Source organism: Oryzias latipes, chromosome 7, assembly GCF_002234675.1.
Source record: "Oryzias latipes chromosome 7, ASM223467v1".
Taxonomy (NCBI): domain Eukaryota; kingdom Metazoa; phylum Chordata; class Actinopteri; order Beloniformes; family Adrianichthyidae; genus Oryzias; species Oryzias latipes.
This window is the reverse complement of record NC_019865.2, coordinates 14,744,812-14,762,197: the sequence shown is the minus strand read 5'-3', so window position 1 is coordinate 14,762,197 and position 17,386 is coordinate 14,744,812. Positions and strand designations below refer to the sequence as shown.

General features: G+C 37.6%; 1 protein-coding gene and 1 non-coding gene across 8 annotated transcripts; one reads left to right on the top strand and one right to left on the bottom strand.

The window, feature by feature from the left end:
- Positions 1-1,379: 1,379 nt before the first annotated feature.
- Positions 1,380-9,595, bottom strand: tp53inp2 (tumor protein p53 inducible nuclear protein 2). 7 transcript variants are annotated; one of them, XM_023956655.1, is made up of 5 exons: positions 9,306-9,593; positions 6,476-6,840; positions 4,930-5,208; positions 4,674-4,830; positions 1,380-4,591 (listed from the first exon to the last, which is right to left on the bottom strand). In XM_023956655.1, the coding sequence occupies exons 2-5, from the start codon at positions 6,597-6,599 to the stop codon at positions 4,324-4,326; spliced, it is 828 nt and encodes a 275-aa protein (XP_023812423.1). In that variant the 5' UTR covers positions 6,600-6,840; positions 9,306-9,593; the 3' UTR covers positions 1,380-4,323. The 7 variants fall into 7 exon arrangements, with proteins under 7 accessions (XP_023812423.1, XP_023812422.1, XP_023812419.1 ...); XM_023956654.1 differs by having other exon boundaries at positions 1,380-4,588; positions 4,674-5,208; positions 9,306-9,595; XM_023956651.1 differs by having other exon boundaries at positions 4,674-5,208.
- Positions 9,596-14,748: 5,153 nt separating this feature from the next.
- On the top strand, positions 14,749-14,820 carry trnaa-ugc. Its single transcript has one exon. It is a non-coding gene; the product is annotated as a tRNA-Ala (tRNA).
- The last annotated feature ends 2,566 nt before the right edge of the window (positions 14,821-17,386 follow it).

The window sequence follows — 17,386 nt, the reverse complement described above, 5'->3', positions numbered from 1 at the left end:
TGTTCATCCCTATTTAGGGTTCTTATGCAAACATATTTAAGTCAGAATGGTGCAACAGGATCCTGCCCAGATTCAGTTCCCAAACCATGTTTGCTTAGAAAATACCACACCCTCACCAGCTCAATGACTTCACTATTTTCTATAACCATTATGTTAAATGCAAGTTTCATTATTTCATAATAATTAGTTACTCAATATTTATCTCCATTATCTTGAAGCCAAAATCTCTCCAAGAAATTTCTACATACTCATTTGAATAAAAAAAATCATCCTGGTTCCTTATTATTGGCAGACAAGAGAAATTCAAAAGTAGGCAGAAAAAGATCTTTGCATTTGCAGAATTCATCTCAACCTTTACTATTACAAAAACTCCAACAACAACAATACATTTGAACAAAGTACAAATGCACGAAACATGGACCACAAATTGTGCATTTCCAGCTGCTTTTTATTTGGAATGCCCCTTTTCTAAAGTAGAGTATTACTTCAGGGTTATTTACCTGACAGTGTACCAAAGTTAAGCAGGCAAATAGTAGTAAACGGCAGGTGGTCAAAATGAGCAGTAAAACCATTAGAGTGTTGCTGTAGGTAAGCTAGCACACACTTTTGAACCATTAATGAATTCAAATTAAATGAAGAGAAAGTCAAATGTGACTGCACGGTGGGGAAGTGGTTAGCGCTCTTGCCTCACAGTTCAAGTCCTGGCTGGGGGACCTGAAACAGAACATCAATGGGGGACCTTTCTGTGTGGAGTTTGCATGTATTCCCCGTGCATGCGTGGGTTCTCTGGCTTCCTCCACTGTCCAAAAACATGCTTCATAGGTCAATTGGCAACTCTAAATTGTCCATAGGTGTGAATGTGAGTGTGAATGTGAATGGATGTGTGATTGTGACCCTGCAACAGACTGGTGACCTGTTCAGGGTGTCCCCTGCCTTTGCCCATAAATGGCCGGCTCCAGCAGCCCTGTGATCCCAAAATGAAACAAATGGAAAAAGATGAATGAGAAAGACAAATGTGTACATCTGAGTTTGTTCTGCTTTTTGGCAATAGATTCTGCAGAAATTTGCAAATTTGAGCATAAAGAAATCTGTTTCAGAACAACAGTCTATGTGTATTAAAAATTGTTGAGAAATATTTGACTTCAACTGATATCTTGTCTTTAAAGTGGAATCTTGATCTGTAGATAATACTTGGAAATGTTTTACTTAATTTTTGTTGTTACCAATCCATTTAAGTTACCAAAATATGCCCCATAACTCATATTTTAAACTATTTTAGTCAATGTTTTTTATTATTAAGTAAAACTTATATATAACTAGGATTTCTTCCATCGGACTTTATCTCCAAATGCTTTCTTACATGAAATAATGACACAAGATTCAGGTGTTAACCTGAGTATTTATTGTCGGTGTTGGTAATTGTATTTTTTTCTCTGTTTTATGAGCAGATACTGTTGTCGTTTGAGTGGTTGCTGGAAAACCCCCATCTTTGCATAGATCTTGACTGTCAATGGTTAGGCATCCAGCTGTTAGGAGGGAAAAATGCAACACAAAAAACATGCAAACACAGTGAAAGGCACAAGTTCTACAGATTTCAGGTACACCAAATTTTACACATGTATATATTTCATTTTTATTGCAAGAGAGGTGGGTAATTCAGATGTAAAACGGGTGAAAACCCAGATGTTTTTAAGCTGCCATCAATTGAGGGCATGACAACAAGAAACTCCCCAAACATTCATTGCCTTTTTTTTTGTTTAAAATGCTGAACAACTCTTTTATAACTATATGAGAAAATACAAGCATTTCTACTGATTTGTTTTTTTATACATTTTTGTATTTTTCATATACATCAAAACTATTAGTCTCCTGCCTCTTTCTGTCCTCATCTATGTCTGACATGTCACAGAGGCTCAACACATTGGGTGATCAGTCCAATTTCACAGCTTCAGATGACACCTACTTCTAAAGTTCTTCCTTTACAAAACAAAACATGGATAAAATTGTTTTTTTTTTCAAAAGGAAAAGAAAAAAGGGAAAAAAGAAGCCAGAACAGGTTTTCAGCAGGAGATATATTATTATTATGAATTTGCGTGCACACACATTCACCTGTAACCTCTTGTTATGACCCTGGTCTCCCTTTGTACATGCTTTCTTTCACCCACAAACAAAAACTCTACATTTCAGGCACATTCAATTTAAAGGGAAAGTCCAGGAAAAGTGCAGTAGACCAAACAGAATTCATTATACGTACATGTATGTGCACATGAGACTACCCTTGTCACCTTAGACACATGCATCACACTTGAGGATTTGACAGGGACCATCAGTCACCTTTAAAACGAGCGAAAAAAAAAGAGCTGGTGATATTTGGAATCGTGTGAAAAGCTATGTTTTAGGTAATGTTTTAGGTAAAACTTAATATTAGAAAAAGGTAATTTTAGGGAAAGAAAATAATTTTATCTAATTAGATAGGGAAAAATAAAATCTGCAGTAAATACAGACAAATATTTGTCCTTTAAACAAACCAGGAGAGATGGATCTGAACAACTTTACTGGAATTCTTTCACTAAGTGATGTGCTAGGTGGAGCCACTAGAGGGGGGAGTTTGCCAATGGCACGTAGTGTCATGCTGTTTTTCAAAGATACTTCAGAGGGTGATGAGACAAAAGTTGGGGTAAAGACACAATTTTGGCCACTTAACTGCCCTTCTGGTTTAAAAAGAAGCACCTATCCTAGGCAGAGAGCAGACTCTGCTCAGTCTCACTGGACACAATATTGTGGACTTTAGTCCTGAGAGGCTTTGACATCTACCAGAGCACACATCCTTCTGCAATATTTACAAGAGAAATAAATGACCCACATCAACGTTTTTTTTTTACAAGAGTTTCTAAGAGTTATGGTGACAGTACTTATTCTTGCACACACACAATCAGGATCAAATCAAAAACACAAAAGTAAAAGCAAACAAGTAAATTAACAAGCACACCACACCTCTAAAAGTGTAAATCACTAAATATATAACAGTGCAAACTTACATCCATGTCTCAGTTAATTTAAAAACATTGGTTATACACTTCAGCACCATTGATTACTATTATTTTTTTTGTTGAATACATATCAGTAATATAGATCTTTAAAGTAAACGATGTTAAAGCTGAATGTGCTGACAACAAGGAGACACATTTATTTATGAGACATCCATCAGTGACTTGAAAGTGATGAATGAGGGATGTTCAGGGGAAAAAATATGTCTATCTCCTAGCAATTTCATCTAAGGATGGTTCGCTAATTAGATTGTGTAACTACATCACACTTGTTTGGGAATCACATGGTGTCAGGAATCATCAGACTCTGTGGTTTAACATGACTGACAAATGATAGAAACTAACCACGCTGTGTGATCATTAACAACTCACATGATGACTTTAAATGTTGCAGACAAGGAGTGACAAAAAGTTTGTAGCTATGTGGAGCTTTGCTGTTAATAGCTGGTTTTGCAATCAAAACTAATAGCTAAAAGGTAAAACAAGGAGTTGAAATCAATACCACTTTGCACCTACTTTAACCTGCTACACCTTGCAACCCAAGGTTTTCCTTGTAGTCATTGACATCAAAAACACCCTGCTTTTTGTTCACTCTAATTTTTTTTGTTATCATGACTCATTGTGACATTGCTTAAACTTTTGCACATTCTCACACCATCTTCTACTTGCTTTTATCACTGATAAAGACAGATGAGAGAGGAATATTCTATCTCTAACATCTTGTCATCTTTCAAGTGCAAAATGAGGGGATAATCAATGCCCAGTGGTTTTTCTCTCACTACTGTAAACTTCCAAATTGCCTGAATAAAATGTATTTTATCCAAAGAGCCAAAAGCTTTTTTTAAATTGTATTCACTGCAAAACACTACTTAGGCTTAAGTCTAAACACTCACTTTGCTGTTTCAACTTTATATCTTTAACATAAAACGTAATATATGTAGTATATATTTTAAATCATGAAGATGTAGGGAGCAAATGCCTTCTAATAGTCAAAGTAAAAAGCAAAAAAATATGTGAATATGATTTCATTTCTTTCTTTTTGGAATAGGGAGGGCCTGAATATAAGTAAAGTTGATGAAATTATTAGCTGATCTGAGACTCCCTGCGACAAACAAAATTCCGATTGTGTTTTAATATACTATGCAGCTTTTTTAGAGATAGGATTTTAGTATATACCGAGGGAATCAAGGCAAGTGTGCCAGTGTGGATGAACCTTTTGTGTGTATTTTATTGACAGTGCACAGCTAATGCCCTCAGGTTAAACATGGTTGCTGTTTTAGTGGCAGAAGTTGCGCTTGCTGGGCTGGTGAAGAAAGGTATTTCTGGCGTGGGCTGCGTGGCAAGGAACCTGCTCCCTTGTGCGATTCTGCCGCTGGATATGGTTGCGACTTAGATGTCGTCTATCGATGCGGGCTTTGCAACGCTGGACCCTGGCCACCTGGGTGACCTTGGCCAAAGCTCCAGGGTGGGCAGCCCCTCCACGGGTCACTCTGGTGGGCATGGTGCTCCGGGCAGCTGGGATGACGCCTGGTTCAGAGACTCTGCTACAAAAAAATCATTAAAAATTTAATTTTGATGGTTCTGCTTGTCTTTGAAAGGATCCATCTTGTACAATTTTTTTCTCACCTGACGCTGCTGGCCAGGCTAAGAATGCATTCCTCCCCCACCACAGACAGGTCGCTAGTGGAGACCATGGACGTGTTGTTTGGTGAGACGTACACAGACATGCTGGGGTGCTCTATGAGCAGATCTTCCATGGGACTGGCCTCCGCTGTGGCTCCCTCTGCAGTGAAACAGGGGGGAGGGGTGACAAACCAACTCTCATCCATGCAGCCTCTCTCTGAGCCTTCCCTACTTCTCCCCCCATTCCCCCCACACTCACTCCCAGGATCTGGGGACATCGATGGGGTGGAGGAAGGGGTGGATAGTCTGACTTGTCTGGGCAGGCTCATAGGTGTGACAGCACCCAAGTGTATTGAATTTGTGCTGAAGCCAGGCGGGACATTGGAAGGGTCCGCCGAGCCCCGGACTTTATGTGTTCTACGCCGCTTGTTTGGCGGGCGGCATTCTGTCCTTGTATGTGCATTTGGATGCTCTAATGAGACATTGTGTTCAGAAAGAGTCCCCGTTTTATCCTCCACCTGCATCCTGCAGTCTACTGCTAGGTAGCGCAATGCAGTTATGAGAGACGTCAAATTAAGACAAAAAAAATCATGCAGAAGGGATGATGCAAAAAAATAATAATAATGCAGATGTGGCAGATTTGAACAAAAACCCATGCGGGGACATTTTTTATTTTAAAGCAAACCACATACACACGCACGCGCACACACACCAGTGTGGGGAATATATATATATTTATATATATATATATATATATATATATATATATATATATATATATATATATATATATATATATATATATATATATATATATATATATATATATATAAATATATATATACATGTTTTTTTTGTTTTGTTTTTTTAATTGGAGGAGGGGAAGAGGAGAGGGTAAGGAAACACAAACATAAGAGTCATATCATTAATTATGCTGACCCTCTGAGGCTGTGATTACGTCACTGACAGTGTTTGTCTAGCTGCTCCAAATCAAATTTTCACACATAATCTTTGTCATGATCATGTCATAAACAAAGCTGAAGGACATGTATGCTCCACCTTTCATCCCTTTACAAACAAGACTTTTGCTACAGCAGCCAAACTGATGAGCACCGGCGGAGCTCTGAATTGCCCTGACATCAGTTCACCCCACTCCACCATCCCATTGCTATTTCTTTTCCTTAAGTGTTAGTTTTACCACTTTCCACAGCAATTTTAATGAAGTTTTGTATTAAAGACCCACTCCAATGAAATGAAATTTTTGGTGTTTTTAACACTCAGGACATATACAACATCTAATAAGCTTAAAATTGCATTTCTGAGTATCTCTTTATTCAAATCACTGTGAATCAGGAGAAGACAACAAAATTAGGTTGGAAAAACCTTGTTTTTTTTCACGTACAAATGACTATGGCAAGCCAAAACCTAATTTGCTCCATTTGGATTTATACATGTGCAGATGAATATATCCATGTATGTCTTCATTTTCCTTGTTCGAGCTGACATCTGGCTCAAAACTATGGCTAGATAGCTCCAATATTGCTTGCCATTTTTTCTTGCAGCGCTAATGTTAGGTTGGGGTTGTGAGGGGCTGTAAACTGACTGGAGAAGATGTAACCAAATGACTGGCAGGGAATGGGGGCGGATTTAACCTGAGCCAACAGTCTATAACTAAGAGGAGACTTTCAAATAAACTACTACAGCTCTGTAGAAACTGACTCCTAGAAAAAGACACAGGTGTTTCGATTCGAAGTTGGCTTTACAGAGTCGGAGTGGGATTTTAAATCATCCGTTCCCTTACTCACCAGGCAGGTTGACAAGCATCCATCCCTCCTCATCCGCCTCTGTCAGACATGGGTTGGGACCCTTCAACTCTGCTGCCACCTCTTCTACTTCCCCAAACAACAGGTTGCTAAGACGCTGAAACATTGCTTCTCCTGATGTTGAGTGTTTACTGCAGACGTGCCTCTTCTTCCACCAAAGTTGAATGGTTTTAGCTGCCTTTTTTTTTGTTACAATTTACTGTAAGTGGATGTTTTCTGAAGGTATTTGTTTGGTTTTTGTGAGTTCCTTTTATTTTTAAACCTCTTGTCTGGTCTTGTATGATTGACAAAAGGGGACTCGAGAGGCTTTCGTAGTGCAAAAGATTCACTTGGTTTGTAACAAAGGCCTGGAAGATAAAACAAAGAGAGACAAAGATTAAGTTTCTCCACATAGATGACACCAGTTTGCACCTGTTAAAATGACCTGAAAAAGCAATAAATTTGTGACCTAAAAATCGTTTAGCATTAATAGGGCTTTGGTTTCATTTTTGCATTCAGTGCAGGGCCGTATGGGGGTTTATTTATAATCCTTACATTGAAGTGTTCAGTTTTTGCAGACATATAGAATAATAATGAGGGACAAGATCTTTTTTGAAGCTAGAGTTTAATGTACTGTATTAAAGGCCAGCGACCGTAAATATAAATATAAACTTAGAAGTTTAAAATTCTGTTAACTGATGTTGGACATATTTTTGTCTGCATGAAAACGTTGATTTTACCGCCTTTAAATTTGAACAATATAACATCAATATAAACTTGATCACTGATCTCTTAGTGAAATAACACTAATCTGAAACAGGCATGGACAAAAAAGTTGAGTTACTCTTGAACCTAAACAGCAAGCAATGATCTGGAGAACAATGAGAACACTCCCTTCCCCCATTTCACCCAGAAAACCACAATTCGAGGACAGATGGACAGGCTAGAGAAGAGGAAGAGGTGGAGGAGGTAATGCAAAAAAGACAGGCTCTTACAACATAGAGCATGAATTTAATACTTGGTACAAGAAAACCACAGAAAACAATGCAAGAGCAGCTATGGAGTGTTTGTGAACCTGATGGTGTAGATTAATATTTGAAGAATTATGACAACACATTTTGATATTTAATAAACAGTTTTAGCGCTTAAACTGTGTTACTACAAAAGTATTTGTTCTTAAATTACTCAAAAGAACAAATAGTGCACACTTAAGTAAAACATCTTAAATGTGTTTTAGATTAATAGGATTTCCCCACAGGATGCACGGGATATTTTATCTGTGCATAAGTGGATTAAGGCTTTAATAAATATGACGAATGTAAAAAAAATCGCCCTTTTTATACAAAATGTTTGTAAAATAGAAATATGTTTTCTATGTAATTTTATTCAGATTGATTTTGCAATGTTAATTGGCCAGTCCATTAAATGGGAAAAGCTTGTGACCAGTAATTCCATTCCAACGGCAACAGGTTAGGTGTCATGCACCCACATAACTCACATGCACTCATCAGATCTGACATGCATCACTTACTGAGCAAAGTTATGCTGGTTAGCTTATGTAAAAATAAAATCAGGCTATTGAGCTCTAATTTATTTATTTTTTTTAGCTTTAATCTATCATCAAATAAAGTTCTTTAATGAAGCTTTAAGAGGTAAGAGTTGACATTGATGTTAAAATCCACCTATTTTATAACTCCCCTCCTTTTTGTTTTTTTACACATACTTAACTTGTCTGTTTGCTTACAAGCCATAAAGTGATAAATCATAAAGTGAAATGTAAAAAATGTGAATAATGCAGACATAAAAGGAGTGGGACATTCTTGTTTTTTGTAAGGGATCCAATGAGGAAAGACGAGAAGAGGCAGGGAGCGTGGTGGGTGTGGTCTCTGTAATACCAAACAAGACGTCTCTGACGTCACATCGCGTCAGGGAAGGTGACGGTTGACAGCAGTCTGTTTTGCGACCGAAAAAAATAAAGAAAGAAAAACAACGAGGAAGAAGGAAAAAGGAATTTTACATGTATTTTGTTGTTTGTTTATTTCCCCAACAAAACGTTTGTATCTTTCGTAGTGTGCTTCCTGTAAGCCTTTGCTCTCCTTACATAAAGAAATACCGCTAGCAGTCGCGACATTAACATTTTAACCTCCGAAAAAACCCATCATAGCGGTCTCTTATTTATTCGACGACAATCGTTATAGGATATCGACCGAGATGACACGACTTTCTGTTCAGGTTATCCAGGTTAAACATGAATTATCCGTGTAAGCTGCACAGCTGAAGGGTCAGTGCAATGACAGTTGTGGCTCAGCGGCTGGATAGGCTTCTGGTTATACAAAGGAAGAAGAAGAAAAAACGCCGATTACTCGAACAAAAAAACTGGTCTTAAAATAGGAAAGCTTTGCGATAAGATAAACACAGACATCCTGCAGTGACTCCAGACCAATATGTGATATCATCGGTAATCAAAAAAACAGAAGGAGAAAGAACTGCTGTTGTATGCAGGCTGCAGACATTTTATCGGAATATAGGACACCGATTAGACCCATATAGGGGTTTTTATTTGCACGGCGATAAAGCCTTTAGACACTCATCCTAATTATAGAACATCACCAATTTCACGACACAGCAGTCAAAGGCAACCAACAACACGATAAGGGTCACTGACACACAAAGCTGTACATGTTTTATAACAATATGTTTCACCATTGCAGGCATATTTCCAGTGCATAGATATATGGGATGCAGGAAGTTTGATAAAAGGGACAGTTTTATGCCCCAAAATACACGCATAACGCGATAAGAATAGAATAACATAAAAATACAATAAGCTTACCTGCCTTTGAAGTCTTATTTAAGATGTAAACGACACTTTAGACACAGCTCTTAAAGCATAGCTTTAGATAGCCTTTACATGAGGTAGTTAAAACACCACTATACAAAAATAAAAGGCTTTCTTCTCAGAAGAAGGGCTTCGTGTAAAAAATTTACACGGATGTCTTTATATCATAACATCTGCGGCTCTTTTTCTCCCTTCCTCTGCTCTATGTTGCCCTGCCGCAGATTTTCCTTGTTTATTGCTGCCTCCAGCTGATCCTTGGATCAGAATGTACACCGTACAAAACAGCTGATTGTGAGATCACAATGCGCGTGGCCACGCCCTGTTACCGCCCACTTCATCGACGCCGGCCAATCAGAAATTTACACCCGCCACAATCCGGTCTTCTTGGCAACAGGGTGGGGGCTGGGCAGGATCAGAGTCTAACCTGCTCCAAAATGGAAAACGGATCCATAATCAGCTTCCAGTTTCAGTGCTAAGTGGTTATTTAACCGAAACAGACTCTTAGATGATCTGCTGAAAGCTAGATGATTAGTAAAAACAAAACTGTCTTAAGGAAAGGAAAAAAGTCATTCCATAAAACTATATTTTGTGCAAAGTTTAAACAAAAGACACTTGATAAAAAGGTTTTCTTTTAAAGTATTTTTGTGCATTTTATACATAGACCAGTGATGAATCACTTAAAATTCTTTACACCATCTATTTCCTTAATTGTTGTCATATTTACTTGTTCAAAACTATCTCGACTTACTTGTTTCAAATGAAAATAGACTCTTCCTCCAATCTTCACTCAAGGAAGGATTTTAGTTATCTCTTAAAGGAAGTTATCTCTTAAACATTTCATGAAACTGCTACAACATTGTGCTCAACCCTCTTGATACCTACTGTTAGAATGCCATTGCTTAAATTTTTTTTTACAAAGTCTGCTCAATAAAAGTTGAAAGACTGAAAATTAGAAATATGTTTATAAACAAAAATACTTACAGAGTTACAATATATTTATATTAAACTACACCCACAATACACCCACAATGCATGTTATAAAGTGCTTGATTTGAATTTTTCATTTTTTCTAGTGGTTCAAGTTGTCTTATTCAGTGTGGCATTTCAAACAAGTTATGAGGAGGAAGATACAAATTTTTTAAGATGTTTTCAGTTTATTTCAGATGATGTTAAAGTGTAAAAGCCAGAAAAGTTTGGGATGAACTGTACAGCGTCTAAGATTCTTGCAGTGCTGTGTATGTCCCTGCAGTTCCTCTGCATACCACACTTGTTTGGTGTGATAATATCACACTTTATCCAAACCTTTGAAAATGTGCAGTTTTCTTTTTAATGAAAAAGCATATATGTATTAAGCTTACATTTATGTTTCTTGAGTTACCAAATTGTCACTGTTGTTTTGACCTCCTAAAGCTGTTCTTTAAAGTGAAAGCAATACAGCTCTTGTTAATCCAAAACGAAAAGGACATTTTTACTCAGCAGATAGCAATGTAAGTAATGCACAACATAATTGCAAGCTTGATTGACAACCCTTGCCTCCGGTGTACATTGATAGAGATCTTATCTTTTGTTTTGTATACTTAGGGTAGAGCTTTTGACCTCTAAAGTTTGCAGAAGCGACACAAACACATAACCAGACAGAACTCTGCACATTCACCCCACACGATCAAACTTTATTTACCCTCATGCTCCCAGGCTTCTGGTAGAGGACCCGAGCTTGGGTGAGAAACCACCCGTGGAAGGGTGAGAACGGACGTTATTTTTTATTTATTTTTTATACAAGAATATATATGAAAACGAGCATTAAAACTAAAATAGACCCCCCCCACCCCACCACCCCCAGATACTGAAAAGAAGCCTCTGTAAGTTTTGGTTTTTACAGTGTGAATGGTTAGAAGACCAGTGCCAGAGGATCTCAGGGTCTGAAAGGGTTTATATTTGACTAAAAGATTGGATAGATAATATGTGGAAGCGATTATGTTGCATAAATAAAAAGCAAAGTCAAAACAATCGCTTCCATAATAATAAGGTGCAAGACCATGAAGACATTGAAAAGCTGTTTAAATGATCTTAAAATCAGTCCTTAAGCATATGGGGAGCCAATGGCGTTACAATAATACATTTTACTGAAGACAAAAGCATGCATTAGTATCTCCATATTAGCAGAGGAGAGTATTGGACGGACTATACATGTCTAAAGTGATAAAAACAAGTTTTAACCCCATGTTTTATATTAGGGATAAAGGTTAACCTAGAGTCGAAAATCACACCCAGGTTTCTGATTGTTTCTGAATTGGTTTAATGAAAGTTCTTTTAGCTTAAAAAAACGGTTTCTCTCTTGGCTTTAGGACAGATAAATTAAATTGTATTCTTTTCTTGGTTGAGCTGCAGAAAATGATTTACCATCCATGATTTCACATCTAAAATACAGTTAAAAAGGGCTTTTATTGGCATAGTGTGATCAGGAGACATAGCTATGTACAGTTGGGTATCATCAGCTTTGCTGTGAAAGCTGACTTTGTGGCTTCTGATGACATTCCCCTGTGGAAGCATGTAAATGTTAAAAAGCAAGGGATGGATGGAACTTTAAGGCACACCAAATTTAATTTCTTGGACCTTAGAAAAGTTTGCATCCATGCTCACCATAAAGTTTCTTACCATGTGATAAGACTTGAACCACTTAAGAACAGGCACACTTGACATCATTAACGATCTTTACCAAGGCTGTCTCTGTACTGTGGTTGGTTCTAAAGTCAGATTAGTTTATCTCAAAAAGGTTGTTTTGCAAGAGAAACGTATAAGCTGAATAAAAAACAAGTTTTAAAACCTCACTTAAAAATAGCAAGTTGGACACAGGTTTGTAGCTATAAAAAAGCGAAGGGTCTAAAATGGTTTCACCACTACAGTTTTAAAGGCAGCACGAAAAATACCCATATGTGGAAAGCAGTTATTGATATTTAAAATGTCACCCTCAAACGACCCATAAAATGACTTAAAAAGTCAAGGGATAGGATAGAAAAAATAGGTCGTTGGATTAACATGACATATTTAAAATCCAGAGAAGCAAGCAAGTCCTTAAACTGAGCGGTGCAGTAGTCCAACTTCCTGTCTATGTGCAGGTTAAAACCACCAGTTTTCAAAATCATGTTAAAGGGCGTGTGGACAGATGCTAAGAACTCAGAAAACTCCTCAATAAAACCAGAGCTCGCATTTACGGTATAACAAAAGTTTTGTTAGATAAAGACCAAATTAAAAAAAAAATGCCATATTAAAAGAGGGGGCTGGTTGTTGAAAGTGCTTCCTCTGGTTTTGGTGCTTCTAGTGGATGAAGACCGTGGATGTTTTTTTTTTTTTCCCAGCACGTCCCCTCACAGGAGACCTCTCTGCGATAATGTCCTTAATGGGATAGACTGGGGAGGCAACATGAATTGGAGGGGAAGCAGTGTTGATGATTGAATCTGTTGTTTTTTGGGGAATGTGGGAAGAAGATACCTTCAGTCACTTCCACAGACAGATGTCTGCACAGATGAAAAGGTTTGGATTGGTGTGGACATGATGGGGCAAGTGATGTCTGAACAGAGTGTCTGATGTTGGTAGCAAAAACATTGCTGCCCAGTGGACTGGGGTGGATCCCATTAGAGTTCCTTTTCCAGAACAGGCTGAAATTGTCAATTAAAACAAACTTGTTCAGGCTGGAAGCAGATTGGAGCCAGGTACTCAGACTCAGCGGGAGAGGGAGGGAAGGGGTCCCGAAATAAAAACAGTCAATGGACAGGAGTTTAAAAAATTTAAAGGTTTGATGAATGCATTTTTAGTCGTTTCAGACTGTCTACAAGGCATGTCATCAAAACCCACATGTAAAATCAGCCTCTGGATTTGGGTCACATCCAAACCCCAGTGACACAATGAACACAAACATTTTGCAAGAACAGTGTGTTCATCTGTGCTTCTGTTAATGTTTGTTCTCATCATCTAAATGCAAAGGGCAAGATGGAAGTTGTTTTATTGAATCCTCTTGAAGGGAACCTCAAAAAGAAAGTAGTCACTTGACAACTTTGAAAACATGTTTGGAAAGTTTGACTATTTTTTTGTCCTCAGATTCCCTCAGTTGATTAATCCTTTTCAGAACTGGGAGAAAGTTCATAGCAGGCTCCTCTTGCCTCCATGCCACAGTTACCAATCATCAATTTTAACATGCAGCTCCAAAAATGTTGCAATTGACACAGATGGCCTATGGGACAAACACTACAGTTTCAACTACTTTTGCAGGTACAATTTGTGCACTGGTGGACAGAACTGGAGCTTGTAGCCTGCTAGTACTGGAAACACCAGAATACCCTTTTGCAGGAGCTAAATCTGTCTTTATGTACCATATTCTATACTTCGTAGGCTACTAACTAAAATCAATAATAAAACCCAGTTGGGGGAGTCTTTGGAACAGGTTGAAGGACTTCAGAGACCACACTGTTGTCATTTAAATTAAAGAGTGTGTTTACTGCTTTTTCATGCTTTATAATCTGCAGGTCTGTCTGCTTCAGCTGTGCAGCCTGGTAGCAGATGATAAGATGGTAGTTGCAGAAGGAGGCACTTGTGTTACCATAGCTGCAGCTTTCCACCAGCAGTTACTGCACACCTTACAAATAAAAGTGTCTTGCTTATTTGAAGAAACAAACTTTCTGGGGGAAGAAAATGTCAGCTATTTTGATAATGTTTGCTTAAATAAATTGAGTTCAGACCATGCTTTAATACGCAGATGCCTGACCTTCGATAAAAATAATTATTTCCCGTTTGCAACTTCAGTTAGTCTTCTGATAGCTCTGCAAGTAAGAACAGAACAGCCCTTCTCACTTTACAACTATTAATTTACTGTTCATGATGAGAACAGGATGTACCCTAGAGGAAGACAAGGATTTTATGGTAAATAAATTCAATAAAAGGTACATTTGTATTTATGTTAATGCACCTGAAATACATGAGATTCAATAAAAAAAATGCAGGTCAAAGTTCACCGTTTTTACCTGGGTGTTTTTGCTTTCTGGGAAAAGGAGCTGCTCTCAGATGAGATAGCAGTGTTAACACGTAATCTAATGCTAAAATTAGCAAAAAGTCACATCATTTTGCAAAAATCAAAAGGTAGTGTAACTTTCATACCTATTCGGTCTATGATGAAAACCTTTAAGGTATTGCTTGTTTTGTTTAAAAAAAAAGATCTTACCAGAAGAGGCGTCAAACTAGTTGAACAACGTGTCATATTAAAAAAGGTACACGTAATAAATTGGTCGAATAATCTTTGAAGAAATGGACCGTCAAAAATATTTGAAAATATAAAACTTTTGGAATATAAAAATATTGCAAAACATCAACGCAAACCGCCCCTCTCATCTGCTTGACGTTGTTTTTACATTCAATTATTACACCATTCCCCAATCCCAAAGCGGAAGGGGATGTAGCTCAGTGGTAGAGCGCATGCTTTGCATGTATGAGGCCCCGGGTTCAATCCCCGGCATCTCCAAGGCTATATATTTTTCTCCACCATTTTTCATTGTTGCGTTGACAACGAATCTTTACTTTTCTGAAGATAGACTAAAGGTGCAATGAAAAAAAAATACATTGTTAAATAGTGTACTTTTACAATCTATTTGGTGCGTGCATTCATTATTTCAAACGGTGGTGTATGCACAAGCATAGAGCCAACAGTATGTACGTTAGTCGGTTGTGCTTATGTAACGTTTTTAAATTTGCACCGACGAAACGTTATCCACTAGACCTCCTGACGAAACCGAACCTCGAGGTCTTTCATTTTTATTCATCCTGTATTGGTTACACTTAATTATATTGTGTATCATAGCAAATAATAATAATAACATGAACATCTATAAAAACACAAACGACTTGTAATGGGAGCTTTAACTCTAAAAATGCGTAAGTTTGTAGTAGTAATAGAAGTTTGTAATAAAAAAATATTTACATTGCATGAAAACAGATGATTGCTTGAATAACCATTTATTCGAGCTGAAGGAATAGACAGTACTACCAGACTTCATGCGATTTTGGACACTACATTTAAGAAAATGTATGGTCTTTTGTCTCCCTCTAGCGGCAGAGTCTGGATCATCTGCAACTCAGGTCAAACTAAATGTTTGCACTAGATTATTTCTGATATAAGATAAAAACCATAAGCCAAGATTGAAAGTGTATTATAAATGTCTTAAAAATACAATATTTCAAAGGCTGTTTCTTGACAGTTGCAAAGGAGAGAGATAGAGAGAGACATAAAAATGCATTGCTACATCGGATAATTTAGCTTCTAATGGTACATATCCTCAAGACACAGGTTATACTTTTATTTTTGATAAATATGGTCAAAATGGGAAGGAAATGTCTAAATGTGGTAAATTGTTTCTTAATTTTCATTAGGGTTATTTTTACATTTGGCGCCCCTCCACAAGCAGCAGGTTAAAGTTTTTGTCTAGTATTCTTATAGATGCTTCTCTGTTAACTCTAAAAGTGTGCTTAACCCTTGTGCTATCCTATGACCCCACCCTTACATTGACGTGTTCTCCCTACCATGAAACAGGTGGATAAAGGTGAAGAGGATTTCATGTAATCCATGGACACCAATGAAGATCACAAATCATTAAAGAAAAAAGGACCCCCCTGTCTTGTGGGGTCTGGATGACCCAACTCCCAATTTTAAAGTGCCTACGATAGCACAAGGGTTAAAAATGAACAAGTTGTGATTGTTTCCCATGCACACATTTTACCGCAGATAACACTAGTATCGTTATTTCACCTCTCACACAGCTCATAAGTATGAAAAAAACTGAGAGGAACTTGTACCTGTCTCAACAGTAGTTGGGACAGGAACCAGCAGCCCCAGGACCCCGAAAGGGATGAAGTGGAAAGTTTGACAAAATAGTTTCCAGTTGTAGGAGACATCACTGTCTCAGTTCATTTTTCAGATATTTATCCTAATTGTGTTTACACCTTTCAAACACAGACGCTGGAACAGAGCAATCCCTTTGAGACAATAATATAACAGTACAGTTTAGCAAAAGCAATGTGAAAAAGGATTGTCAAAGCAGAAGTTGAGAAGCTGCTTTTTCAGGGAGAGGGACAGCCACAGTAAATAAGGCAAAAGCAAATACATACACAAGACAAAGGTTGTTGGCTGAGAAAATCCATGGTGAAAAAATAAACATTATTAACAACATGAATGATGACTTATCTTATTTATGTTGTCAGTGCACTCAGACTGGTTTTGCACTATACGGTAGTTGGGATGTTTAATTAAAGAAAGACCAGTGTTGAAAAGTTTTCAGCGTTACTCCAGTGGCATAAATACGTTCCTATCGTGATATTAGGGGCTTTTCATCAATAAAGATAAAAAAAAGGAAAAAAAACAAACAAACCCAATCAGGATTTTAAAAATGTTCGCTTCACTAACTGCAAATAAAGACCTTAGTATAACTGCAAATTTAATAAATTTGCATCCATGTTGACTATTTTCATTGTAAAACGTTTTGAAAAGGTTATAATCAAGATCTGCTTTGGTTAGCACTGCATATTTCTCGTGTCTACTCATATCTACTTCTGGTTTGTTTTTGTTTTTTAAATTTTGACTTGCAGAGTCCCTCCTTTTTTATGCAACGAGGCCTGATGTTGGCTCTCCTCTGTCTGCTGTCCATGGTCCATCCTTACCACAGTTAGAGGGCGTGGGTGCTACAGCATGCAGTTGCCACATAGTCTGTCCTCTATTAAATAAAGTGTGTCCAAAAGATTGTGTTTTTGTCCACAAAAAGTGTAGAATGTCAAATGTGCACAAACCACAGAGCATGTGTAGGAGTAGGTGCTCAAATGAGCAGCTCTGCATTCCTCTGCTATAATCTTATCTTCCTTCTAGTGGACTTCAGGACCTCTGAACTGCAGGGCAGCACTCAGATTCTGCATGTAGAAGCAAAAAAACAAACCCGTGGAGGTGAAAATACAATGGGCCTGTTGAAAATCCACCAAATGACAATTGTTGTCATAAAATCTGAGGTTTCTTGACTAAAGTCAGTGAAGAAAAAGTAATAAAA

Bases quoted from the DNA above. Each gene is read 5' to 3' on its own strand.
- tp53inp2 (XM_023956651.1), bottom strand. From the start codon at position 6,599: ATGTTTCAGCGTCTTAGCAACCTGTTGTTTGGGGAAGTAGAAGAGGTG. The intron at 5,209-6,475 runs GTGAGTAAGGGA...TGCGCTACCTAG, and splicing joins GATGCTTGTCAACCTGCCTG to CAGTAGACTGCAGGATGCAG. The intron at 4,592-4,673 runs GTGAGAAAAAAA...ATTTTTTTGTAG, and splicing joins AGCCTGGCCAGCAGCGTCAG to CAGAGTCTCTGAACCAGGCG.